Raw genomic sequence first — 26,845 nt, 5'->3', positions numbered from 1 at the left:
ACCTGGGTTCAGCACACTGTTCATGTATGATTGCATTTATCAAAAACATAAAAAAGACAAGAAAAATAAATAAAGACGAGCCAGGTTTGCAAGAATTGTTTTTAAAATTCATTACAAGAATATTGATTATATTTTTGGTTTGCACTGAAATTGAAAATACAATGTTTAGGTGTCTTCTACACTAATACGATTTGGTTTAACAGGCATCAGAGTCACTCAGCCCGACACACATCCACTCATTCTCACACATGAACGTAATACAAAGCAGCACATTAAACAGAAACACCAGCACAACACGCACACAGACACACACATCAACTTCACTGACCTCTGTGGGGACTACAGCAAACACATCCAAACGCACACACTCACTACTGTCGGGGTGTAATTGATCGCAGGTGCTGAGATTTGATAGAAAAATAAACAGTGTCTGAAAACACCATACTTCATATACTGGTCATATACACTATACAATACATGATAAGATACAACACAGCTGTTACACACAATGCTTAAAAACACTTCAGCGTGCTGCCAGGGCTGGTTCATGAACAGAAGATAAATACTAACAGCGAGTTTCTCTAAATCACAATGATTCTCACACTACACCGTCTCCTGCATCATATTAGTTCATCGGTGTCTCTGTGGCATAATCCACCTTTAATTTCAGACTATAAAAGATGAATCTATTAGCCCATCTGAAGGGCCTTAGAAAACACTTCCTGCGTGCTTGTTTGTCTTGCAAGGCTCGACGTTACCTCTGCCAGGTAGGTAACTGTGAAACACATCAAAAGCTGAATGCTGGTTGCCATGCCACTTTCAGCAGAACTGCTGTGTATGCTCTGCCCAAATGATAGAAAAATACTCAGGGTGTTTCCGAACAGCTAAATTTGTGGTTCACCTGAGCTAAAAGACTCAGCCAGTTCCAAAAATTCAGTGATTGTGATGGCGAGATGCAGTACACTGGAGATGGGACAGCTGTCTGATCTTATTATTTAACCCTGCAAGTCACTCAGGCTTCATTTTCCCAGTGACTAGCTAGCTGTCTGGCAGAAAACACTTCATCATTAAAATAATCTTTTCTTGAGGTAAGCAAGAGCACAATCGCTTCTCTAAATCCAATAACACGAGCCCCACGAAGCTTCAATGCACCGGCACTAAGATGTTACAGAGTATTAGAAACATTTGTTACTTTGCTGCTACGCAGCTGCTCGAGCAGCAAACTGAGCCCTTCAATGGTCAACTTAATGAATACAGTACATTATTACTGCTGTGCAACCTGAGCCAACGGGACCGAGTGTGATCACGAACACGGTCGATTTGTCTCATTGTCAGCAACCAGTCGATGTCAAGTAGAGGAGGCCTCAGTTGTCCTTAGCCAGGTAACCCATGTGTGTATTAGTGAGGAAGTCGCAGGTGGGGATGCTGCTGACAGCCTGGTGGATGTTCATGGCTGTGATCTCTCTTGGTGCCCTGCAAACACAAATGCAACCAAGAAATGGCTTCAAGAGGAACAGAAACACCACCCTGAGGTATCTTTCAGTTTGGGACAGCCCTTGGTTTGTGGCGTTTAGTGAGCATGCAGACATGTTTTCATTTTAAAATGTATCGCCCTCTGGTAAAAGGTGACTCACAGTTTTGTTTTTTTACTGAAAAAACAGAGCATCCATCCACTCTAGCACCATCTAACACACAGTTTTAGCTATTTTTGTGATAAAGGGTGAAAAAAAAGATACAAGCTACCACCAGGCTTTTATATTAACATTTGTTTAGAAAACATCAAAAGAAAAAAAAAGTTGTTTTTTTTTTACTTCACTCTTTGTTTTTTATTTTAACTCAGTTGGCTGCAAAAGGCCCAAATATAAAAAATAAAGTGAAAACTGGAGCTTTAAGGCAGGTCGCATGCTAGAGAGGAAAGAGGAAAAAAAGGCTGACCTGTTTGGAGGGGATTTGGCGTAGGCCCCAGCCAGCGCTTCTCTCAGGATGTCACTTGCAAACTGTTCTGTAGCCTACAGCGTACAGGCACACACACACACACACACACACACACACACACACACACACACACACACACAATGTGATTAAGTGAAACAAGCATTCAGGATTCATATTCAGACTGTTTGTCAAGTGTTTCTTGACATTTTTCATGAGTTACTGTTTTGTGTACAGTGAACAACCTTTAGAATCATGGCTTCGATTACTGGAGCGAACACATTCTTCTCCACCTCCACCGGCTGGAAGGTTACCCCGATCTGAAAGAGGCAGTGTTCATCTTATAAAAAAAGGGGGAAAGTGGTGTGCCCTCCTGTTAGCTGCTAAAAGCTGGAGAGGAATCAGAAATCACTGATTGAATTTTTTCATTTTTTCCACATTTCTTAGGGGAAAAAACAAAACCAAACCCAGAGAGAGTCCCAACCTGCTGAGCTGCTTCACTGACAAACTGATCGGACAGGCTGGCGCCCAGGAAGAATTTGGGCTCCGGGTCAGCCTCCTGTTCCTCCTCTTTGACCTTTAGCTTGTGGCAGGGAGGAGTCACCGTGATGATGTCGACTATTTCGTCATCCGCCTCCTCTGGCTCAGTCTTGAGCAGAGCTTGCATCTGCTCAAGACGCAGCACCAGCTCCTCGCTGCTACTCAGGGTCGACGGGCACTCTGCGGGAACATTTACACGTACCCTTCATTTAACACATCATTTCACAAGCCGCAGCATCAGCAGAAACGGCGACTGCTTCGGTGCATCTCTCAGGTTACAGATTCTTGATACGCGGCTGTGTGGTGTAAAGCAAAACTTAGACATGTGAAGGAGGGTTTTTGTGAGATCTTTGCTCATTTTAGCAGTTCAACAACGCAACAATTACAAATGAAGACGTTTGCACAGACAGAGACAAGTAGAACACAAACACCGATTATCATGTTGTTTGGCTCAGTGAGCTAAACGGCCTCATCACCCATCCTTTAGAGACAAAAAGATGGAATTAATAAGAGTTCCCAGCAAATTAAACAATGCAACTGAACAAAAGCACTGAGGCTGAACACTGGCCGCCCTCGCACACAACTGGTCTGCAGACGCATTACTGGATCCACTGGTAGGTGCAGAAACAGTACACCCACACATGCAACACTGAGGCGAAAATATTGATCCGCTTGGAGCTTTAACAAGACCGAGTGAAACGATCTTCCTGTAGAAGATGTAGACCAAGTCCACACAGGTACAAACTCACCAGGCTCATTATCGATTTGAGTGAGAATGTCCTCGATGGACTCGTCATCGTTCTTGGGTTGTGGGGGTTCGGGGTCAGGCGGCGTGTAACCCCTCTGTCGACACCACTGAACCACCTCTCTGGTCTTTGGCGGGGTGAGGGCCTGGAGACGGGGCGAGCGATCCAACACGTCCTGGACGACCCGCTTCACCGCTACGGCTCGCTGAAGCTGCACACAGGCCAAAACCAGAGAGATGATGAGAGAGAATAGAAATCAATCAATCACAAGCTGTACAGCCACAAACAGGTCATGTTGCTGCGCACACACAGCTGGGGTTACTAAGAGTTTTGACTGTGTGATGGCACACATATACTTTATATTCCTTATCCTAATAAACATACAGGCAAGTGTCCTTTTGGTTCCTTTCAGCCTACTGCATCCAAAAAACGCTTATAAAGCAGTGTGAACAAATGCAATTAGCATGCTTTTTGCTCGATGCTCCGGTGGGATGAGTAATAGACATTGATCGTGCCAGCTCACTGTTCTGACGCCTTAATGAAGCAGCAGGCTAGCGGGAAGTCTAACACGGGGAAGCTTATTAATCCTTAAACTGGGCAAAGAAATGACTTTCTGAGCGTCTTTTGAAATCTGATGTTATTATTTTATTCTATTGAGGTCTTTCCCACATGTGAACGCAAGTGGCATTAACTTGGCTGCCATTCTGGGCATGTGACACTGTAGGATCAAGTGAATAAGGCACGAGTCAACGCTCCATTTGCAGAGAAAGTGACTGCTAAAACCCCGATCAGGCAGGTCTACAGACCCCTGGCAACCACCTGTTGCTAGGATGAAAAGGTATATTCCCAACCAGCTGGTTAAAAACCTCCTTGTGATTGCTTTGGTTGCCAACATATTGTTGAATAGAACATCTACCTTGACGTAGATGTTACTGAGACTCAAACTTGCCAGGGATTTTTAGTAGAGACATCAATGGTATCAATTTGAAACTTCAACATCGCTCTGTTCTCGAGTTATTGCATTCACAACGTAAGTGTCCATGTTGCCTGACTGGCTGGCAGGGTGACGGCAATACCCATCAACCGTTTAAGGGTGATGGGGTAAAAACTACAGGCAACTGTGGCAATCTGCTACCTATGAATACATATTTTCCTAGCAACAGGTGATTAGATCACAACCAATATAGTGGACGAATCTTGAGTAACGTGTGTAGATGCAGTTCGTTTTCCTCCCGTCCTGATGAACACTGAAATTAAAGTTATGGCTCTCGTTCCTTTCATTTTGCCAGATGGTTAGTCATGCTGGGCCTGGAAGTCCCTTGAAGTGTTACCAGATTGTTGCTGAGGTGGGATGATGTGCATATAGGATTTTCATTTCATTAGCAAACACACAGATTTGCTGTGCAGAATCAGTTTTTCTCCAGCCCGTAGACACCACTTAATCGTTCCCTGTCCTCATAATGTGTAATGATGTGTGATGAGTCCCCTGTCCTCTGTGTAAATTAGTGACCTGTAGATATAAATAACTATGCCTCGGCTTGTCTGGGATCCTTTTTTATAGCAATAGAAAAAGAGAACAGACTGCTACAATATGGGTTGGCCTGTATGAGCTACTGATGAAGATATGACAGGAGACAAGAGGCAGCGATATATATGTGACCTAACAGAAAGACATGAGGCAAGCAGAAAACTCTCTGAGTCGGGATGCTGCATGAAGAGAGATTACACAGGCACCAAAACTGCAGACACTGCAAATTATCACTCACAGACGCCCTCAAGCTGGAACCTGGAGAGCAAACGCTAGTAAGTGAGTGCTGTCACCCCAGATGGGATTAAATAAAACTTTCATCTGAGGAAATCCATACAGAGAAAAGAAAAAAGCCTGCGTTCTTTATTTGAAAGACAGCTTGAAAGCTTAAAAAAAAGAGAGAGAGAGAAAAACTTTAACACATTTGCATAATTTCAAGAAAAAACCTGAATATACTCCAAGCCTGCACAGCTCCAAAAACAAAACATGTACATCTCTGCTGGTTCATCAGCACTTTGACTCTAATGAGGCTTTCTGATTGAAAGCCCAGATACTGCACTTCTGTGAATTTAAATTTTTATCATCAAAAGCAAACACAAAACAAAAGGTCACCTCTGATGCTCTGCGCTTGCCAATATTCCAGGAATAATACTGTTCTGACGACGAGGCACAAAACGGATGTGAGTCTTCGGCTATAGAAAGAAACAGAAATACACCAGTGTGTCAAATTTTTAGACAGCTTTTCCTTTTTTGATGTAAACTTTTCCTTTACATACATCAAATGAAAGGCGAGCTCACTTACTCTTATCTGGCACAATTAGAGGGAATTTCTTCACCACAGCTGTCAGCAGCTGCATCATGGTTTCTATATGCTCAGTGCTGAGGAGAAGACAATCACAGCTGTCAGATGCCAAGAAGCTTTCATGTATACACTCACTGTATGTGATTGTAACAGGTCCCTGCCCTTACTTGATGAGGTCGTGCGATGAGTTTTCTGCCCCTTGTTCCTGTTTGACTGTGGTAGCTGCAGAGGCAACGTGGACAGAAGAAGCGGGGGCAGGAGTAGTCACCGGGGGTGATGGACCAGCTGTGACAGCTGTGCCAGCACCTGGCTCCGTCTTCACTGTGGAAGAAAGCAAGTGTTAGAGACGGCTGCTTTATTAGTATGCATACTATATATTTTAAATTGGGAGATAAAAGAAAATGATGAGATGAGACTACAGGGATGGGATCTGAGTTTACTAGTTACAGCCTAATGTGCTTCTAAGCAAAATAAATAATTTTATACGCAAAGAAAGAGGAGTTTGGGAGTACAGTGGAAAAGAAGAGGAGAGCGGGTGGAGTGAGGATGGACCCCTCACCTTGTACCAGAGGCAGGGCAAGGGAGGGGGAGGCCTGGCTGGCAGGACTTGGGGAGGCTCCAGCTCCAGGTGCTCCAGGGGTGGTGGAAGAGGAGGAGGAGGAGGAAGGAGTACTGGAGACTGGGCCCTTTGACACGACTACAAACAGAGTAAAACACACAGGAATGGATTGTGGGCCATTAGGTACACGGGCTTAACGAGTGGATGAAAAAATGAGAGGGTAGGATGACAGGTCTTCCAGAAGCTGCACTTAGGAAAACTGTGAAATAATGAAAATCTGTTTTCCTGCGTGTTGTAAATAAATCATTCTGCCATCTTTAAACGAAGGAACATAAACTCAGTTTAGAGCGTAAAGTAACTGTTCTCACACTGTAAATCATATGAGGAAAAACATATTTTGCATATTTTTTGTATATTTTAAGATTTACCCTCAGAAACTTATTAAAAATAAGTGAGACTCCAACAAAGCAACCTTTGTTTGTGCAGTATCTTGTGTTATCATGGAGGACCCAGTTTATTAATCTAGAATTCACTGTTTTGTTGAGGGTTTATTTCACCTTTCCCCACAGGCATGAAGATGGTCTGCAGTCCGCCGGACCCACTTCCAACTCCCAGCTGCTTGAGCTGGTTGGCAGGAATGGTTAAGACAGTCTGCTGGGAGCTGGAACCTCCAGAATGGATCTTCAGCATACCTTTACAAAACAAAAACATAGGTGCTCTGTTTATTCGAGTAATGCATTAACATTTAACCTGACAGTTAATGCAGAAACAGGCTTATTTCTGCCTACCCGAGAGAGCAGCACCAGTTTTTCCTCCGGCGGCTGCCACTCCACTGACTAACGAAGTTGCAGAAACCAGGGATGCGCCGCTGCTGCTGATTTTGGGCACACCCACAACAGTACTCACACCTTTGGACATGCTGATGACAGGCATATTGGTGATCCCCTTTGCACCTGTTACTACAGCACCAGCTGAACCTCCAGCAGTCTTTGCGATCGCAGCAGGGTTTCCAGCACCCTTCACCAAGGAGGCCACTGCTGCCTTCGACAAGCTGCTGCCCCCACCAGCGGCGCTGGTGTTCTTTGCTGCGTTGATTACTGCTGCTTGGTTGGCTGCCATCAGGATTGAGTGATGCTGAGAAGCAGACTTCCCACCATCGAGGGCCTGCATGGACACACGGAAACACACGTGTCACGCAGGAAATAAGCAAACACAGACTCTTTTATGTCCTTTAACGTTTCTGATAATGAGCTAACCAAAGTGAGCAAAAGCTCAAGTGTCCAAGCTGTTTTCACAATGGATGGCAGACCATGGTTTCATTAAACAACACACTTATTTACAAATCCCTTCTTTCAAAATAGCTAATAAAGTGAGGTATAAAAACATATACAGCAGCATTTCACCTTATCTGGAGCTGCACGACAGCGAACGTGTTCATAAATATGAAAAATATCACAGTCCAAGTCCATTTGCAAAAACACTGTAGTGTATATGTGAGAGAAGATTGCTGTGGCTGTGCCTGGAGGAGAGTTGGTGTATTCTTTTTTCTGCTGATGTTTGTTTTCTAGTGCCACGCAGCTCTCAGAATGAGCTGTGCTGATCAGGTCACTGGTTTTATGGAATCTCAGAAACAAAAGAGTCCATTTTTCCTCACAGAGAGTCCTCAGAAAGAGAAGTTCCGCCTCTTTGGCTTGTTTGTTGGAGCTCCGAGTAAATCTTTTTATGTGTTGCAATTTCTCTGTTTTATGATGCCTAGCTACTGACTCTAAAGATGTAATCATCCTAACTCAGACCGATGCTTATGAATATACACAGCAGCGTGCCTACACATGCGAGCCACTGCACTCAGGCTGGATCATTTGTTTTCTGTGTATCTCTACTGCCTTTTTTTCCCAAATCCACTTATACAAAAATGTGTTATTTCTTGCAAAATCAGGGTGCTTCTAGTATCTATAATACCAGATTTAAAGATGAGCATAAAAGCTTTAGCTCCCCTATTGAATTGAAAAATTTTAATTCCTCCATGGATTTTAATTCCATAGGGGAATTAAATTTTCCTAAATGCTTTTTGGACATAGCAAGGTTTCCTTTAGAACGCATCAATTATTTCTATTTGCTCTGAATAGCAGAAATACCAGGATCAATATTAACACCCCCCAAAAACCGATCTTTTAAATTGAGCCAAAGCACAAACCACAAATGTGCAATGATGTGCTTTAATGCTCAAAGCTTGTAAAAGCAAGTTAAAAATGAGGACTTTCTTCCAGTTTACACACAATATAAAAACTTAAGCAAGAGTTTGAGCTTCACCTGAGAAAGCATCATGCCAAAATACAACAAAAAACCCCAAAAGAAATCAGTTTAGACTTGCAAAAAAGAATTACTGGTGCTCACAAGGCAAGAGATGGAGAAGTATCATCAGTAAATTCAGAGAGCCTCACAGTACAGAACAAGCCTGGCAGAGGTAGGACACTAGTGAGAGCTGCCAGGACACTAGTGAATGACTTCGCCAAGTCGTGAATTGTGGGACAATCATCAGAACCCTGCACAGGAATGGACTGCGAGTTTGCAGACCAAGAAAAATACTAGAAGCCACCAGTGCTAAACCTCAGTCTCCCAGCAGATAAGAACTATTGCTGGTATAAGTTTGAAAATCTTAGCTGTCACCTGCCTCGAATTACTGTGTTTACAAGATTTTCAGAAACCTTGAAGTCAAGATCAACATTTTTCAAACTCGTCAGACTTTTAGCAGATGGATCAATGGTATTAATTTGAAAATCCTATGTTCCCTCATTCTCAAATTATCGTGTTCACAGAGATGGTTGTTCATGCCACCGCTCGCCTGCCCACTCCAATGCGTGGGGCTAACTGAAGACCAAGCAGACCACCAAATCTGGAGGATCTTGAGAGATTCATCAAAGAGGAATGGGCTGGGATTGCTCAGGAGGACTTGAGTTTGAATTTCAAAGCTAAAACAAGTGACTGCAGGCTGTTATCCAGTCACAACTGACCATTAGCATCAGTGTGGCTGAGAATTTTGACCCTGGTAATTTTTAATTTTCGGTGAAATAATTTTCTTTCTGTGCACAAAATAAAATAATGTAAGCATCCAAAAAATAAAACTAGGATGTTAAAAATTCCTTCCAGCTGTGTTAGAAAAATAAATACATTTTCAAAGGGAGGCTAATAATTGTGTCCTCATCTGTACGTGGGTATGAAATCCAGCGTAATTAAAAACAGCATAACTAGCTTGCAACCATAAAAGAAATGCTTACAGCTCTTTGGTTTAATGTGACTCTTACATAGGGACATCTGCCATGCAGAATAAAAGGGATGTAAATAAAAGCTGTGAAACTCGCCTGTTGTTGGCTCGCACTGCTGACAGAGCCAGGCGTGGAGCTAGCAGCGGTGATCACTCCACCTGTCATCCTTAACGTGGTGGTGCCCGGCTTGGACAAGTGGCCTGCTCCCGCTGCCGTTACTGTTTTAACTGAGCCGTCAGGCAACTTCACCTGTGCACCCTGGGAGCTGCCCACCACCTGTCAATTAGAGGACGAGCAATTACCCATTTAGAACATCAGCAGCAGCAGCCCACGTGCAGCATGCTGAAGTTGTCAAGGAGGCATGAGGTGAAAACTCACAATCTATCAAAAGAAAAAAGATTTAAACTCTGACAAACATACACACATAGACTTTTTTCTTTATTTCCACAGTAGCCATGTTGCCAGTAAATAGTAAGGAATCACTTTTACATTTGTTACCAACGATATTATTGAGTTTTGCACTGTTCAGGAGCAGCACACCAATGTAATACAACAATGTAATTATTGTATTTATAGACCATTTCATATGAAAATGGAAGCCATTTTTTAAATCAGAAAAAACCCCTGTAAAATAACTAACACTACACCAGTCTGACTAAAACTCTGAAGTCAGTTTTCACTTGGGTAAACACTAAGAAATGAAACTGCTATGATAATGTTATATAAAGTGAGACTGATTAAAATGCATGAGGGGACTTGTCCACCTCCAGCTCAGCAGCACATGGGAGAATCAGGTGCTTGCACCAGCAGCACCCTGGACAGGTCTTTCACTGTTGCAGCTCATTTAAATTGTGAGTGGAACCAATGGAAAACTAACTACACTCATATGTAGTGTTTGAGTGCCATCTTTGAATAATATTTTTTTGTTTTCCAATCTGTGTTTCAGAGTTAAGATGTAATACCAGATCTAATAACCATGAACAGCATAAAACATGGACGTGGCTTCGCAGTTGGAAAAATTAAGCCAGTGAGGAAGTACATTCAACCTGCAGTGTATCTAAAAGCCACCAGATGGCGATAGCTGTGGTTGCAGAAACACCTCTGGAGCTACAGAAGTCTATGGGAAAGCCTTCTGTCTTGACCTCTAACCACTTTCTTGATGAGTTTATGGACTCAGTTACAGTTTACAATGAATAAAAAAAGTCTTGATCAAACTATGTTTTGAAAAAGAGCATTATTTCTTTAGGTATGTTCATTGGCTTATGACATCAATTGGACCTGCCCCTCCTCATCACTTTTTTTTTTTTAAACCAAGATGAAACCAAGTGAAAATGCTGATCTTGTTTCTTCCAAACAAAACTTCAAAAACCAGAGGATGACCACTTGGTAGCTACATCCACCGTTTATACTGTTTCTTGTTGGATCTGTGTTGGATCTATGTCTGGAGATGTTATATAAACTTTAACTTAAAATTAAAATTAAGATGGCGCAATACCTTAAACAGAAAAAAGTCTGTGTCAAGCACAAATTATGTTTTCTCTTAAGCACCTTAAAATCAGCCTAGGATAATAACCACATATGTCATTGGTGATTAATTTACATTGATTAAAGAGGGCGACACGATCTGTACAGATGGTCCCTGTTGGTATTTAAGAAAATTGTAAAAAGCTTGATAACATTTTCATTTAATTAATTTTCAAAAATATAAAATATAATTTAAATAAATATCAATTTTCAAAACACAGCCAACACAGACACAGATTTTAAAAAAGACGTCACATTAAAACAAACTGGCACGTGGATAAAATAGTTTAACTCTAGTCCAAACAATAAAAAAATAGTAAATAGTACAGCTGACAACAATGTTACATAAGTTGTTATTTTGAGCCTAACGCTCTCACACAAGACTAAATATGGTAACAAATAGATCTGGTTGAATGGTCATTTCAAAAATTGTCTGACAGTGTTTTAAAGATTAAACTCCAATAAAACTGCAAATTTTATTGCCAGTAAGAATGTGCCATGAGCCCGGGGCCAGTGTGCATCTATCACACGTTGGTTTTACATCTTTAGACAGTTTAGAAAGTTTTACTTTGGAGAATTAAGGCGATGCAACGACTTAAACTGAGTCTAGCACAAATTAGACTAATGTAATGCTGAAGTAATACGTGGAGAGACATGATCCGCACATAGCTTGCAGCCTGTATAACGTTACTTAGGTGGTCAAATTCGTTTGTGGAGTGTGGCTAATGTTAGCAGAGCTAGCAACAACAGCCTTCTTATCCTGTACAAAGATGTGGTTATCCTCTGGCCGAGTCCTGTTATGCCAGTTTATTCTGACACAGGCTTCATATAACCGTCTATTTTATAGAACTACTGCAGTCCTGCTGGATAACACCTTGCTTGATAACTACAATTACATGGTGTTGTACATTTATAAAACTGAAAAAGAAATTTAGCTGAGTGGGCCATATTTCTGTTGCAAGGGCAGCATTGTTTAAACGCTGAGTATGCAGTGACATTTCTAGTAACAATTATACTTCTCTAATACACTATCGTGAAATGAGCATGCCCCTCTAACAATGTGCAAAATACAACTTTCAGATGACAGATCGTGAACTGTGTTATGAAATTATATTCCCAGCACAACACTAATCCATATACTTCCAAATGAAAAAGAAAAGACCTCTGAAGATATTTCATTGTCAAAGAAAATACAAAAGCATTTCCACCACAAAATCTGAGATTTGGCAGGACGGTCATAATTTAGTGGTCAAATGAGGGAGGCAATCAGTGAAGTAACATACAGCAATGCGTAAAAATAAAGAAGAGAAGAAGAATGAATATTTCATTAAGAATATTAAAGAGGAAAATGACTGCAGAGCAGGAACAAAAGAGCTGGCAAACCCCACACGAGTCCTACTATCACAGAACTGGAAGACCCAAAAGACAAGCCTGTGTCGAAATCAGACTGTCAAAGAAACAACTAAGAAACACAGAAGCAGTAGTAACTACAGCAGCATTTGTGTTACACACTGAACAGCTTACAGTAAACTCTCCACACTGACCTGAGCCAAGATGGCTGCCTTCTGTCCGGCTGTCACTCTAATAGCCTGCTGGCTAGCAGTTGCAGGAGATGATGCAGCATGACCTGCCGAACCGGAACTCCCCTGCTTCCCCGAACCTTGTGCGGGCTGACCGACCAGAAACGTACCCTGAGAAAACAGAACAAGAATGACTAAAGTGCAGCTCTAATGACACACAGTCAGGTCCAAGAGTTTTTGGACAATGATTTTTGTTTAATTTTGCCTCTGTACGCCAGCACTGTGGATTTTAAATCAGTGTGTGACTGTACAGATTATCAGCTTTAATTCAAGGAGCTTAAAAGTCCCGCTTTAACTGTTTAGGATTTACAGGCATTTTTATACAAAGTGCACCACATTCAAATGCTGAAAATTAAAATATGTTCCAGTGTAACGCTTGTTTTCAATGACTGGATGACATTTTTTGCAGTCAGAAGTCTAGAACACCTGGACATTTACTGCAGCCATCTTTTTACCTTTAGTTTTAAATTAAATAACTGAAAAGCTTGTTCTATAAATAATAAATATTTATTCTTCGTTGCCTTGAGATACTCTTAGGTTGCTTTTGCAGTATTCTTTAGGTCATTATCCATTTTCTCTGTGGAGCACCGGCCATCTGTTTTGCAAATTCCTATATTTTTTGACTTACTACCCATGAGTCTGGTTCACATTGGTCTCAAGTTTTCCCCCCAGAAGTAGGCGGGCTCTTTCAGGTGTTTTCTGACACAGTCCAATACAATTTCATTGCCTGGACTCAACTCCACAAATTTTATATGTTTAATTCATCATGAAATAACTAAGGACATTAACTAGGCATCATCTGGCCATAAAACTATCTGTTAGCCTCTCTCTCTGTACCTCTGTATTTGAACCATGACACCAAGAGAAATTCCTTGTTTGTGTACAAACTTTGCAGTAAACGTGATGCTGATTCTGTCAGTCCAGTTACTTTTGAGCACCTTTTTAGTGGTGAACGGCTGTAATTCTTTGACAGTTCATGCATATACGGCAAAACATAATGCAAAAGCAACTCAAGAATTTCTCGAGGCAAAGACCAGGGATATTCTTCAGTAAACAGGCCAGTCACCTATTTCAACCAACAAAGTGTTCAGTTACTGGATACAAACAGGCACACAAAATCAGTCACTACAGTGGTGTAACTACTAAAAACAAAATTTGTCTTTGTCTAAAATCTTACAGACTTATTGTATTCAAAGGCCATAAAAACTGGTTTCAGGTCAGCCTAGTAAACCCACACAGGATCAGCCAGGCTTAATATATCACCAATATTAGACTTTAAATTACATACAGTACAAGGTTACATGATGTGCACAGTATGACTATTTTAAGCAGTACAATGCTTCCATTACATTTTAATTTTTTATAACATAATAGCTACGGAAAATTCAATTAGCCCTCTAGGTCAATTGATCCTCTAGGTCCTAATTAGAATGTGGGAGTGCGCCGGCTCTTTGGCTCATAAGAGAGACTGACATGAAATTTTACAGAAAAAAAAGATGGCTCTTGAAGAATGATCATTATTAGGAAAGCAGGACCCAGTGTCTATGTGGAAATTTGAAACAGGTCAGTCAAATATGAACACTCTAATAAGCAAAGATGAGATACATACAGAGCCACAAATTATGTTGTGCCAGTGTGTGACTGCATTTGTCGTTAGTAAAGGAAAAAGTGGGTCTACCCACCTGTGGGGTCTGTTTAAGGATATAAGATGTGTAGGAGAGGTTGGAAGGTAGATTGCTTGAAGAGGAAGAGGAGGAGGAGTTGTGAGAGCCCCCAGAGACCGCTGATGAGCTGTTCTGGGACTGCTGACCTAAATTACAGAAATCCACATAGATCAGTCTCATTTCATATGAAAAATCCAGAGTATCAGTGCTGCCATTTCAAAGAAGGGCAAAGGCACGATTGTGAAGCAGAGCAGGGCAGTGCAATGTTGGCTTACTGCTGTGAAAATCCAAATGTCTTTAAGCAGAAAAACAGATGACTGTAACTGACTCACTGTCCAGCAGCAGCCAATATCTGTAACTGGCACTAACATGCCTCAAGTTGTAGAGTCACTTCAGAAGTGGATTTCTTTTTCCAAACTTTATGACGAGCTGGAAGCCAAAATATTTTTTAATACAGATGTCTACAACTTGGAGGCATGGATGAAAATGTCGCAGTGAAAGGTTTTTGCCTGGGATGCTGACCCCAAATACTGAGCTGCCAACAAAATCAAGCATTGTTTTCAGTTTCTATCAACACTGTTGAGTAAGCTACCCGCTCCAGGCAAATGCCTATTTCTAACACCTAGTAATTTATGACATTATACACCTGCTAGAAAATGTTGTGCAGCTTCACATGTTGCAGGTTTTCTTGCATATTAAATACCCACATACTGTAATCCACAGAGACTGTCCTGGAAACCATATTTAAGTGGTAAAGCTATACTTTGGGATATTAAACTTAGAATAATTATTCTACATTAATTCATGAAATACACTATAATCTTGCAGGTCCTTGCAATATAAAACATGACAACGCTAACCTGCATTTTCCATTTTGCTGCTACAAAGATACACTGTCACAGAGTTCTATTAAAACATGGTGACACATCCAACAAAGATTGACTACAAGCAGTTTAAACAAACAAACCCTTTGCTTGGTCTTAATAAACATGAATAGGATTGAGAAAAGCATGTGACTAAAACACTGACACAAAAGGAGCAATACCATGTCAATGGAAACTGATATGGGTTTTTTAAACAGTGGCTGTATAAAAATATTATTTACTATTATTATTATATATATTTAATAATATAGGACGCAACATGTCTCACTTCCACTGGAGGCCCGGAGGATTGCTCCCTGTGGGATGAGGAGCAGCTTTCCTTTCCCCGAGGGGTTCTTGCTGTTGGTGGTCAGGTAGAGTTTGGTACCTGGTGGCAAATTGGCCAGATTGGCTAAGTTGTTGGCTGGCAGCTGAAGTGTAGCCATCACTAGGAACAAACACAGAATAAAAGAAATAATAATGATCACTCACTCAGCTCTAAAACTGCAAACATTTTAAATAAAGAAGATGATATTAATATAGGGTAGAGACACATTGTTTCTAAATGTAATTCAACTATTAAAAAAAGGAAAAAGAAAAAACACACAACCAAAAAAAACTAAACAAAAAACAAACAAACATTGATGACCCCATTGAAGTGTTCCCCCACCTCAGAGTCAAAGTTAAACCCAGAGCAGAACAGAGTGTGAATGCTTGTCTGTGTCTCTGTGTTATCCCTGTGACAGACTGCCGACCTGTCCAACTTGAATAACTCCCTTTCTCCCTATGACAGCTGAGAAAGGCTGCAGCACCCCAGTGACCCTGAACTGAATAAGCAGTTAAGAAAATGGATGAATGGATGGAGTTGGCATGTCACCAGAATCCTTTAATACCAAACTTGTCACAGTGAAAACATGACAATACTTTTCACTATTGTAGCATCATTCGTTTTTGATACAGCAGGCACTGTTATACAGAAATCAACTAGGTTACGATGTAATGTAATGTTGTGTTTGAGTGCATGGGGCAACCATTCTGTCATTCGGGGGGTATTTCATACTGTGGTTTTAAATTGGGGATCAAAGATCATGTAATTCTACTAACAGCCAGGATGGGATTTGAAATTGTAACAACAACTTGGGCTGCTATAAAATGAAACTGTTCTTTTATGTGTGTGTGCGAGTGTATTTAATCTCTGACCTCCACTCTTGCCACCTGAACCACCAGCCGCCTTGGTACCCTGGTGTCCAGAAATGCCACTGGCTCCACTGACGATGGCTTTAGCAACTCCCTGAGCCAAAACCTGCTTTCCACTCATCACCTTGGAGACAGAAGGGTTGCCCTTGGCAACCAGAATTTGTCCACTGCTGATAGCAACCTGTTTGACTGAAGACTGAAGCCCTGAGCTAACAGGAATACCCAACATCTAGAAGAAAGAGAAGAAACTATTTTTTTTAAATGACTGTGGCCACACACATACGTACTTATCATTGCAGGTTTGCGTCTGTGCAGGTTTGTCTGGGTGACAACTGACCTTGCTACTAGTGGCCCCTGTCCCTCCACCAGTCTGTTTCTGGGCCGACATGGAGATCATGTGACCCCCCTTCACTGCGACAAACTGGTGTCCTGCTGTAGCGCTAGCTTGCTGTTGCTGACTGGTTACTGTGGAAACCATCGGCTGTTGCTGTGTTGAAACTTCCCCTGGCTCTTGCTTGATAATAACCTGCACGGGAAACATGGAGAGAGGGACTCGAAACACAACTCCGCACTGCTTTGAAACCACAGCGGGTTCATAATGCAGCTGCTATATATCAGTTACCAATTACATTGTCTGGTTAAAAGAAAACATCACATAAATGATTAATACGATGCACTCTGACTGTAAAGAAAGATCTGATTATTCTTTTTTCAGCAGGCTGCAGTGCTGCAAGAAAAGATGTTACTTAAAACAGATTTCGTAAAATCAGCATCATCATTTATTCATCGGGTCCATGTTTTGATATTCCCCATATGTCCTCATCTGGGGTGCCTTTCAGTGTGAGAGCAGATGTCTGTAGTTTACAACAGAGAAAACTAAAGAATCTGAACCAATCAGAGCTCCAATGTGATAAAACAGGAATTTTAGGCCAGATCATATTTCGCTCATTGTGGACAATAAAGGGATCATTAGCATGTGCGAGTAGGATGACATTAAAGCAAGCTAATGACACATTTTGCGTGAAAAAGAACTGTGCAATTCTCTCTGCAAAGCTCCCCCTCCCCCATCCTCAGAACTATGTCCTATTTAAATAGCTGCCAAGGCACTCACAGCTGCTGAAGATAGCACCCTGGCTTACTATTAATATCACACTGCTTTGTTAATGTATTATTTGTGTTTAAAGCAACAAGGACTGTCTTCATAGTTAGAGGACAGGGCAGTAAAAATGGATAATGTTTGTCACGTTTAAGGTTGTAACCCAGTAAGGCTCTACCAACTCACCTTCATCCCTGAGGACAGGAAGGTGCCAGTGTGAACTTTAGGTGCTGGGGAGCGAGTGCCCTGAGTGGCAGACTGTTTAGTGGATGGGCTTCCTGTGGAATAATTAACAAACATACAAACACAATAAGTCACAGCACAGATGAGGGTGAGGATTCACCACCCTTCCTATCAGCTTTTCGAGAGATATCGAGGCCACTGTGGTGCCAGGTGACTGTTTCCTCTCAGGGTTGACTGACTCGCAGAGCTGAGCCCCACCAGAGTTTTGTTCCTTACTCACTGCATTAAAATCTGTTTTACCGCAGGACTGGTGAATCAGCCAAAACACCCACATCTATCGCATCCACTTTGATAAAACATAATTTAAGAACACTCTAACCTTGTTGCCGAATCTGGGTGAGCAGTGCATTTGTGAAGGAAGTGTAGGAGTGGCTGAGTGGGTGTGAGACAGCAATCTACAGGAAAGAGCTCCTAAGTGGAATATGACCTGATGCTGGTGCTGAGAGGAAGTAAACACAATGACTATCATCATGCAAGATGATTGCTTGATGATGCGCAAAATGCTCAGATGGCAATAAAACTCATCTTTTTATGGGGACTTACACACACACATCACATAGAGAGGAAAAAACTGTTTGGAGTGCAGGGTCTTCTCGAATAGCCCCCTAATCTGGCCATGAAACACATTGACTCAGTTACCATGGTAACCTCTCCTTTAGCAACCATCCTGCTGGCTCACCACACGTCATAATTTAGGAGTGCAGGTAGGGAGAAAGAAAACAGCAAAGAGGGAATACATAATGTTAGAAAGTAGACTTTAAAGGGATTAAAGAGGGAAAAAAGTGCAAAGAGAGAAACAAAGAGAACAGAGAAGTCTGAAGGGCACTGTTCATCGTCTGTCCTGCTATAAAGTGGATTTTTCACAGCCATTTTTATATCCCATGTGGGCGGCTCAGACACCGCTTCTCAATTTTGCTCCAGGTCCACTTCCGATTTCAAGCAGCACTTTAACACTGAGTAGGAGAAGTGTACCTGTGGAGGCAGCGGATGAGGAAGCCATGCCGATAACCTGGCCCGGTTTGTCAACAATGATATAAGGATTGTTGAGCACAGAGGATGAGCTCTGCTTGCAATGGACAGGGGTGGAGGTCGTGGGTGTGCGGGGCAGCGGGGAGTGGCTGGGTGTGGAGATGGGTGACCCTGTGGGGGAGGAAGTAGGGCAGTTATTGTATGAGTAATTCTCTTGGACTTAATTTTTTATGAAACTTATTTTTTCTCATTTTTAAAAGGGGCTCTGAAATATGTTATCGAAAGATAAAATTCATGTCACATGACCTTTTTGCCACTGTTTCCATTCTCTGTGTTTTGTTTACAGTTGCCTTTACAGACATTCGAAACTATAATCAGCAGTTTTCCAAATCTGAATTAAAACATAATGGCGGTTTTCTATTTTTATGTACTTTGTTTGGCTAATGCAAGAAATATGCGCCTGTGGGAACACAAAAGAAGCTTTTGTCAACCCCTACTGAGCAGTACTGCATCTTCCTAACAATGAATGTATTCATACCAACTTCACTAAGCTGAGAATCAGTGTCAGTGCTGGGAAACAATATGTTGAAATTACAAGCAAATGGAAAAATAATGTCATCAAACTTCAATGTCAGTGAGGCGTTTGCTGTCAACACTTCTTAGTGATTTACAAATTTCACCTCAACAAAACCTGAAATAAAGAAGTTATAATCACAGGGCATCTTTATTGTGTAAACTTAGACCATCTTATTTATGATGAATTGGATTCTTTAGAAACAATATGACAATTTTACAAGGACAGTGGGTGGAGACACGTACCTGAAACTATTTTACAGCTCATTGTGATTGGTTGGAATGATTTCCCAGGAGACTCAGCAGGACTGGGTGGTTGTCCTTGGGGAACAATCTTGCAGCTTGCTGTGATAGGCTGGAAGGCAGAGTTGCCATGGGAACCCAGAGTGACTCTGTCACCGGCCTTGGGCCGTGTTGGAGTGTGTTCACCAGCAGCAAGGCCTGCGCTATGAACACCTGCAGGCCTCCCCGACTCTGTCTTTATGAAAACTGCAGATGGAAGAACAATTTTTATTGAACATCATCTGGTTTTGATAATAAGCTGACATAAAATGATTGTAAGGCCAAGAAACCACTGAAAACTGGTTTATTCTGGTTTAGTTTTATGGAGAGAAAATAAACAATCCTACTTTTCTGTTAAGCAGTCCAGTATATACACACCCTCAGGTACATGATCCCTATTATTTTAAATGTGCAAAAATAATCTGCTGGTGTACCTTTGTCTACACTGGAGTCATGTGACACAGGAGAACTACAGCGTCCATAAGCCTGGGCCAGAGAGGCAGTCAAAGTGGGGCTGGCTGCTCTGTGAGTCACCTTGGAGGAAGAAGGCTGAGGGATGTAGTCTTCCCCAAGAGAATCCCTGTGAAGCTCCACATCAACCACCTGGAACAAATATAAATCAACGTCAGAGTGAAGCTCTGAAGGGAAAAAAAGTCATAGCAAGAAACAAAGTGAACATTTCTAACTCACTGTTTCTACCCCGAGCGTCTGCAGTCCAGTGTATGTTCGGTCGAGCTGTAGGAAAACAGAAGAAAGGATATAGACAGCAAAGTTATGCAGCAGAGTTACTGAACTGTATAAACACATTTTAGTGCAATATACTATGATTACTTATTTGTTTAAGAAATGTCAACATCTAATTACTCTGAAATCAAACTGGACTATATCACTATGCATTTCTAAAAGCAATGAAAGTTCTTTAGTTTAAAAAGGCGAACGTGATTGTAATGCAGACTGAAAAAAAGATACTAGACAGGTGCTTTTCAGTGGGGCAAAAAAAGCAAGCCATAACAGGAGAAAACTTGCTGAAGCACTCAGCTATTAAAATGAAAAAATATTTAATAAAACTGGTAGAAGCTCAGCAAATAAAACCCGTTGACCCAGTTAACGTTTTAATTGATGTATTCAAGGGGTTTATCAAAAGACTTGATTGAACTGTTTAGGAAGTCCAAGGCCTTTACGGCACAAACCTTCAGCTGCTGCTTGTTTGTGGGTCTCTCTGCCTTCAGTTTTGTATTTAATAACTGTAAATTAAGCATCGTTGGGTTGAGATCAAGTGACCAACTTGGCCATTAAAAGTAATACGTTTTCTTTGCCTTGAGAAACTTGCGCTGCTTGCTCTTTTGGGTCATTATCTATTTACTCTGCAAAATGCTGTCTGGTGAGTTCTGCAGTATTTGTCTGAATGTGAGCAGAGAGCACAGCCCTGCACACAGAATGCATCCTGTTACTTCTATCAGCAGGTAATTTGGTATGCTTCAGATCATGAGTTGTTGCTCTCCTTCTCCATATTTTTCATTTCATCCACAGAACTGTTTACAGAACAGTGCAGGCTCTTTGAATTTTTTTCTAGCGGAGTCTACTCTGCACTTCTTTTTCCTGAGTATAACAACTGGTTTGCAGCTTGTTGTAAACCCTACATGCATGTCTTGATTTTAGATGCTGAAAATGATACACCTACCTCCTCAAGAGTTTTACTTTCTTATGTTATATTGTTATCATGTAACAATGATGTCAACATGCAAATCAGTTCACCACCTTTAAATTATAGATTTGGGAATTTTTGCCATCTTTCTGATTGGTTTGTTTTATTGTTGCTTTCTGCTGCTTGTCAGTCAGTTGTCCAGTTCTTTCAGAGTCTTCCTCTTTTTGAGGGACTGTGGACAAAAATGACTATTTCCTAAACTGCTAATGCAATATCTTTGGAAATCCCCTTGAGTTAAAGCTGATAGTCTGCACTTCAATCACACACTGACTGAATTTAAATACACTGTGGTGGTGTCCAGAGGCAAAATCTGCAAATATTGTTTATTTGTCAAAAAATAAAATACTGACGTGAATGTATGTAATCCTTTTAAGTTTCCTGCCTAAATCCTGTACACTTTACACACATGTGAAATTCAGCAGTAGAAGTCAGACCCACTGGCTTGTCTACAATAGGCTCTGAAAATTGGCACAAGGAAAGACAAAGAGTCCTCATCTAACGAGAAAAGTAAAGTGAATGATGATGTGGTCTGTAAAGTATTCTGACCTTTAGCTGGTGGATGATGTCAATACGTTTGTTGCGAGGGTCTTTAAAATGGATCTGGATCCTCACAGGAAACTCACCCCAACCGCGGCGCGTTAAATGAAAGGGAGGCTCACTGAGAACAGACACATTTGAACTGCCTTATGCAACACTGTTAAAATTCAAATATAAGTCAGGATGAAAAAAATATATAGTAAAGATGAATCACTATGCCTTTATTTAAAAACCAATCTGTTTTCTAGCCTGGACCGAGTTAAGAATCTCCTAAAAATCAATGACTTGAAAACATGTTCTCCTCCTTTGAAGCTTGACATTCTCATCCCAACATAACAGACATTGATCTGACTGCAAGGGCATGTGCATGTGCCTGCGTATCATGTGTGTATTCAAGCGCAACCTATAAGTGAAGCAGGTGTTTTTTTCCACTTCACTTCATCCCTTCATCTACAGTCAGGCTGTGCTGGGAGTCAGCAGAGAGCATCAGCGTAGGGCTCACTGGGAGTGAAGGTTTGAGTTACGTGGGGGGAGCTTGTGAGCTGCTGCAACAGCAACGTGAGCACTTTGTCAGTTCAAACAGCTGGGAAGCTACAGCTGAGGATAAGGACTGCTGACTGATGAGAGAGATCATTTATTCAGAAGCTGCAGGCAACCTTAAATCCTGAGCCATTTTTAGAGGGTAATGCCAACAATTAGACATTTGAAGTGCATATTTCAAGGCTACCTAACCTCTGTTGCTTGTGAATGATTGCTAAATTAAGTGTGTGATGCTCATCTATACACCTAACTGCTTTAGGCTAAGGCAAGTCTGGACCACTTAGGTGTGCCTGCTATTAGTCTTGTTGACGTTGAGTTCTGGCTGACTCGCTGTGCAGCAAATGACGTTGCCTAATGATGTGTGTACAATCTGCATAACAAATTTGTCATCTTTTAATTTTCTTAAAAGCTGTAAGATTTTGCTGAAGTGATTACTGCTTGGTAAGACAAATATTGATTTTCTACAAAGCGATGAGACTGATAGGGGTTGAATGCGCTGCATCATCAAACCTACACGAGGGGGCAGTGTTTGCTAAAAGTTGATCTAAAGGATTTTCACCGAGCTGAGAATTATTATGTAATATTGTTTGTATAATTCTTGCAGTTTTGGCAAGTGATGCTTGGAAAAAGGTGGATCAAAGGACTTATTTATCACGACAAAGTTAGAAGTAAATATTTTATCTAAGAGCTACGAAACACTGCAAGAACAAATCTTTCTTTTTGTCTTCCTTCTTCTCTTTAATTAAATTCTTTCTAACTTCTTTTATTCTGCAACATTAGTACATGAAACTGCATGACTGCTTAAAAAACATTTGAAAACACATTTCATTAAAACTGGCACAAACCTGACTTCCACGAGGTCGTTGGGTTTGTAGCTGGGATGCAGGAAAAACCAAACTTTCTTGACAAAGTGGTCGATGCTAGGTTCTCTCCTTGAGCCTCTGACGTACACCATCCACTTATGAGTAGACTGGTCATTCTCTTCCCGCTTATCAGGTGGAATGTACCTGAGAATAATAAACAAAGAAGAAAAATCTCAGAGGTAGTGAAAACATTGGATTGAGGTAATGCATAGATGGTTTACAGAAGAGTTAAACACCACCCAAGATGAAGAGCAGGAAGGTAAAGTGAGACTGAAAATGAAGGGGTGTTTTTTTCTTTAAATCTTTACAAAGTATTTGGAAAGAGGAGACAGACAAGGAGGTGCTACATGACTAATTTCAACACCGCTTTAATAATTTTCTGTCATAAAGTTTCCGTCTTAAATCAAACACCGGTTGGAAGCCTGGAGGAACTTAAAATCTCATCTGATCAAATCCTTTCTGATTAATAAACCTGTACTAAAATATTAAGTGTGCTAAAAAAATATCTCAAAGTTTTCTAAACTTAATATGCACTTCATTGATGATGAGTATCGCTGGCACCCTTTTCCGCTCGAGTCTGTCTGTCATGCTGGAACAAAAAAAACCTCACCTTTGACGAATGGTAGGCACCCATTTGTCAAAATAAAAGCCTCATTACTATACAAAATGCAGTCACGAAACTCTACAGGTGTGTGGCTAACATGAAAATGAAGGCCAAGTTCAACAGCAGGTGTGGTCTGACCCATAAGAGCTAAAACGTTACGTAATGTACAATTAAAAAGTGAGTATCTATTTATATGGGGTCTGGGGTCAACATGCTCATGAGTATCATGGCAGGTGGGATCCCAACGTATTATTAACTGAGTGTAATTTTACCTGTGCAGTCTTGAGGAACGGAAAACTGTCCACCCAGGGGCAAAATAAATTAGGTAAAATGTATTCTCAATCTTCTTCAAGACCACACTTGCAGGAAAACTGATTTGTGGCTCATCTCTTCAGTGCACAATCATGCATGAGAAAAATTCAGCTGACTAAATAAAATAAGAAAAACCAACCCCGACTGCCACAGTTCTTCTAATGTTTAGCCAATAATGAATAAAATCAGCTCTCTTTCTACTTAATTTCTGATCCTGCACATGAACCCTAAACCAGCTGCGGTTCAAGATGGCCGATTTGTGGTATAACTGAGTGATATATGAATGATAACTGAACTTTCAAAATAAGAGACATGCAGTAGTTTATAAGCAAGTCCATCGCAGTTTGTGTTTTCCTCCAAGACTGATTAAAAATAAAAAAAATAGACAACACTGAATGCAGGTAGGCAGCCTTTTCTATAATACCTGCCCGAAGCTTAAGTGACTTTCTTATTAAAAATTTTTACATTTCATTTATTCTCAAAATTGTGTGTTTCTGAAATTCTAAGACAAAACACCAGGCTTCCCACGTGAAGAGTATCTATTTCAACAACACTTTCTTTTCAATTCTGAGTTCTAATCTGAAAAGTGTGTTACAATGTAATTAGTCACCAAAGAAATGACAGACATTTTTTAATTTGGTTACGTACTTGGATACATTTCCTACTACGATTGTCTTCTTCACATAAAGTCTAGATGCATCGTCCCCAGTAGAGTGGTAGGTCACTCTCTGCTCTGCGCCTGCAGACGATGGTACACCGAATGTGTCCTACGGCAACAACAACGGCAATGCTTTTATTAACCGATCATCAAACAGTCAAGAACTCCACAATTTCTGCCAGGTGAACTTACTTTGCCTGTGTTGCGTCCGGGTCTGCGCTCCTGCCTGCTGCTGTCCTCTCTCCAAGATCCTTCTCCATTCCTCTCAGCACCATCTCCTTGCTGTGAGAGAGACTCGGACTCTGATTGAACCAACGATGGAGTCTCAGAGCCCTGGTTGAGAGGGGAAGAAGAACGGGAAGGAGACTCCAGGAAGCGTCGGATGGCTGGATGGTTCAGCACAGCAGGGTCGCTCTTGGAGGTATGCTATGGGACATAGAAGAAAATTTAGGTCAATGTTTCTATATTGTACCACCACATAGAGTAGCAGACAGCTGGCTATTACCGTCTGCAATAACACCACTATAAAGTTTTATGCCCTGTGTTTATAATCCATAGTGCATGTAACAATGAGACCAGTCGGGATATGTTCAGGAGCCAATTTAGTACCTAAAAATGGAGCTACTTCAACAACCTTGAACAAAAAGACAATATTTTGCAAAATATGCAAGGAAACTGTTCCAGCTGAAGATGGAAGCCACAAATGTGTTTCACCACTTGAGGCAAATAAACACCATAAAGTACAACCAGGCTACACAGGAGGCGATACTAAGAGCTGGTGATGTGCAACCTAAATGTCAACAAAAGACTCCACCAAGCATCACTGATTCACACAGGAGGTGCACTCCAGATGACAGGAAGAGCAAACAGGGGGGGAGAAAGCTCTACCTAAGAAACAACATCTTAGGTGGAAAAGATTTTTCAGATTTACATAGTTAAGTGTAACAATTGTTCAGTTAAAGTGTTATTTTATATTTTTACTTCCCAGGGGAAACAATACCTAGGCTACTTGTGTGCCTACATTTGACTTACCGTGTACTACTACTATTGCACTACAATTTTGAGGCTGTATCATCCAACTCTGTGTGCAAATGAATGGGAATTTACCTCTGAGAGCTTTGTCAGTCCAGCACTGGCATAGTAATTAGCTACTATGCATGCCCTGAGCTTGTCCATCATCCTCCTGGCTTCATTAAGACGCTGCAAAGCAAAGAACAGTTAGCCGGCATGCTGTGTATTACACTTAAACGTGAAGAAGACCTGTAAGTTATTGTCCATGTTAAGTTTTTATGCAGTAACAAGTAAAGTAGAGTAAAACAGATTTAAAAGAAAGTATCACCGGATACCTGACTTATCACATCTATCTCATGCTCTTTGTTCTTCATCTCCAAAGAAAATTGCTCCTTGATGATGGTTTCAATCTTCTGAACTGTTGCTTCTCGAGCTGGATAAAATAGGGAATAGGGAATGAACTTATCTCCAAGACCAGGACAAAGCTGATAGCTAATTTTGACCACAACAAGCAAAGCAGGTGTACTGGCTCAGGGTTCAGAGCATGAACTTACCACTATGTTCAGCCGCCTTGTTTCTCTTACTGTTTTGGACCAGAGAAACGTCCTCATAGTCGGGATCATTGCCCTCTATCTTCCTTTTAATTCCCGACATGGCTTCCTGTAAAGAAGGGTATAATTAGAAAACGTGTAGCTAATCACTTATATGCTCTGATGTACATGATTTGCTCTGCACTTAGCACAGGATTAGCTGCATAGCAGGGAAGCTATAGATAATTGACAGCAATGCCCACAGCTAACCTCAGTACTGATTAGCCAAACAGGTATGCCAACATGGGTTAGCAGGATGTCCACTGCCTACCACGCTATTTCAAGCGTCGACCGATTGTCTAAGATTCATTTAGCACGAATGCACATCGCATTTTAGTGTGTCTCACCACCGCTATCATAAATAAACATATACATATCGTCCATACAGCCAGCAGCACTCTGACGTTAGCAACCGCTAACCTTGCTAATTTAGCTAACGTTAGCACACAGTTGTACATACATACCGGTTCAGGCTGTACAAAATGCAAATTTTCTGGAGTACTCTGTGATGTGGAGCAACGTTTCTTTGAAAGGCGTGTGTTTTTTTTAATTCAACGTGAGCATATCCGTTGCGTTTTTAGTATATTCAGACCACACTCGTGTTTAGGGAATTGCTAAATCTCGAGCTCTACAAGTAAGCTAACTAAATAGTGGATAGTTAGCC

At 41.2% G+C, this 26,845-nt stretch overlaps 1 protein-coding gene across 2 annotated transcripts; it reads right to left on the bottom strand.

The window, feature by feature from the left end:
• Positions 1-85: 85 nt before the first annotated feature.
• Positions 86-26,845, bottom strand: yeats2 (YEATS domain containing 2). 2 transcript variants are annotated; one of them, XM_085254873.1, is made up of 30 exons: positions 26,646-26,845; positions 26,146-26,251; positions 25,927-26,024; positions 25,688-25,780; positions 24,773-25,006; positions 24,571-24,689; positions 22,989-23,150; positions 21,613-21,724; positions 20,052-20,096; positions 19,796-19,964; positions 19,326-19,568; positions 18,510-18,677; positions 17,481-17,572; positions 16,536-16,724; positions 16,202-16,427; positions 15,291-15,449; positions 14,157-14,284; positions 12,439-12,585; positions 9,467-9,646; positions 6,896-7,271; positions 6,665-6,799; positions 6,108-6,245; positions 5,716-5,869; positions 5,549-5,625; positions 5,359-5,438; positions 3,222-3,429; positions 2,417-2,652; positions 2,178-2,252; positions 1,936-2,009; positions 86-1,473 (listed from the first exon to the last, which is right to left on the bottom strand). In XM_085254873.1, the coding sequence occupies exons 2-30, from the start codon at positions 26,243-26,245 to the stop codon at positions 1,365-1,367; spliced, it is 4,326 nt and encodes a 1,441-aa protein (XP_085110999.1). In that variant the 5' UTR covers positions 26,246-26,251; positions 26,646-26,845; the 3' UTR covers positions 86-1,364. The 2 variants fall into 2 exon arrangements, with proteins under 2 accessions (XP_085110999.1, XP_085111000.1); XM_085254874.1 differs by lacking the exon at positions 6,108-6,245.

Source organism: Mchenga conophoros, linkage group LG18, assembly GCF_057382185.1.
Source record: "Mchenga conophoros isolate Kocher_MC1m ecotype Shallow Benthic linkage group LG18, M_conophoros_male_GT1.1, whole genome shotgun sequence".
Classification (NCBI taxonomy): domain Eukaryota; kingdom Metazoa; phylum Chordata; class Actinopteri; order Cichliformes; family Cichlidae; genus Mchenga; species Mchenga conophoros.
The sequence above is the reverse complement of the archived record's forward strand: the minus strand, read 5'-3'. Positions and strand labels throughout refer to the sequence as shown.

Coding starts and splice junctions, on each gene's coding strand:
- yeats2 (XM_085254873.1), bottom strand. CDS start 26,245: ATGTCGGGAATTAAAAGGAAGATAGAGGGCAATGATCCCGACTATGAG. Junction 21,725..22,988: donor AACGACCTCGTGGAAGTCAG/GTTTGTGCCAGT, acceptor GTCTGTTCTCAG/TGAGCCTCCCTTTCATTTAA. Junction 14,285..15,290: donor CCTCCGGGCCTCCAGTGGAA/GTGAGACATGTT, acceptor TCTGTAATTTAG/GTCAGCAGTCCCAGAACAGC.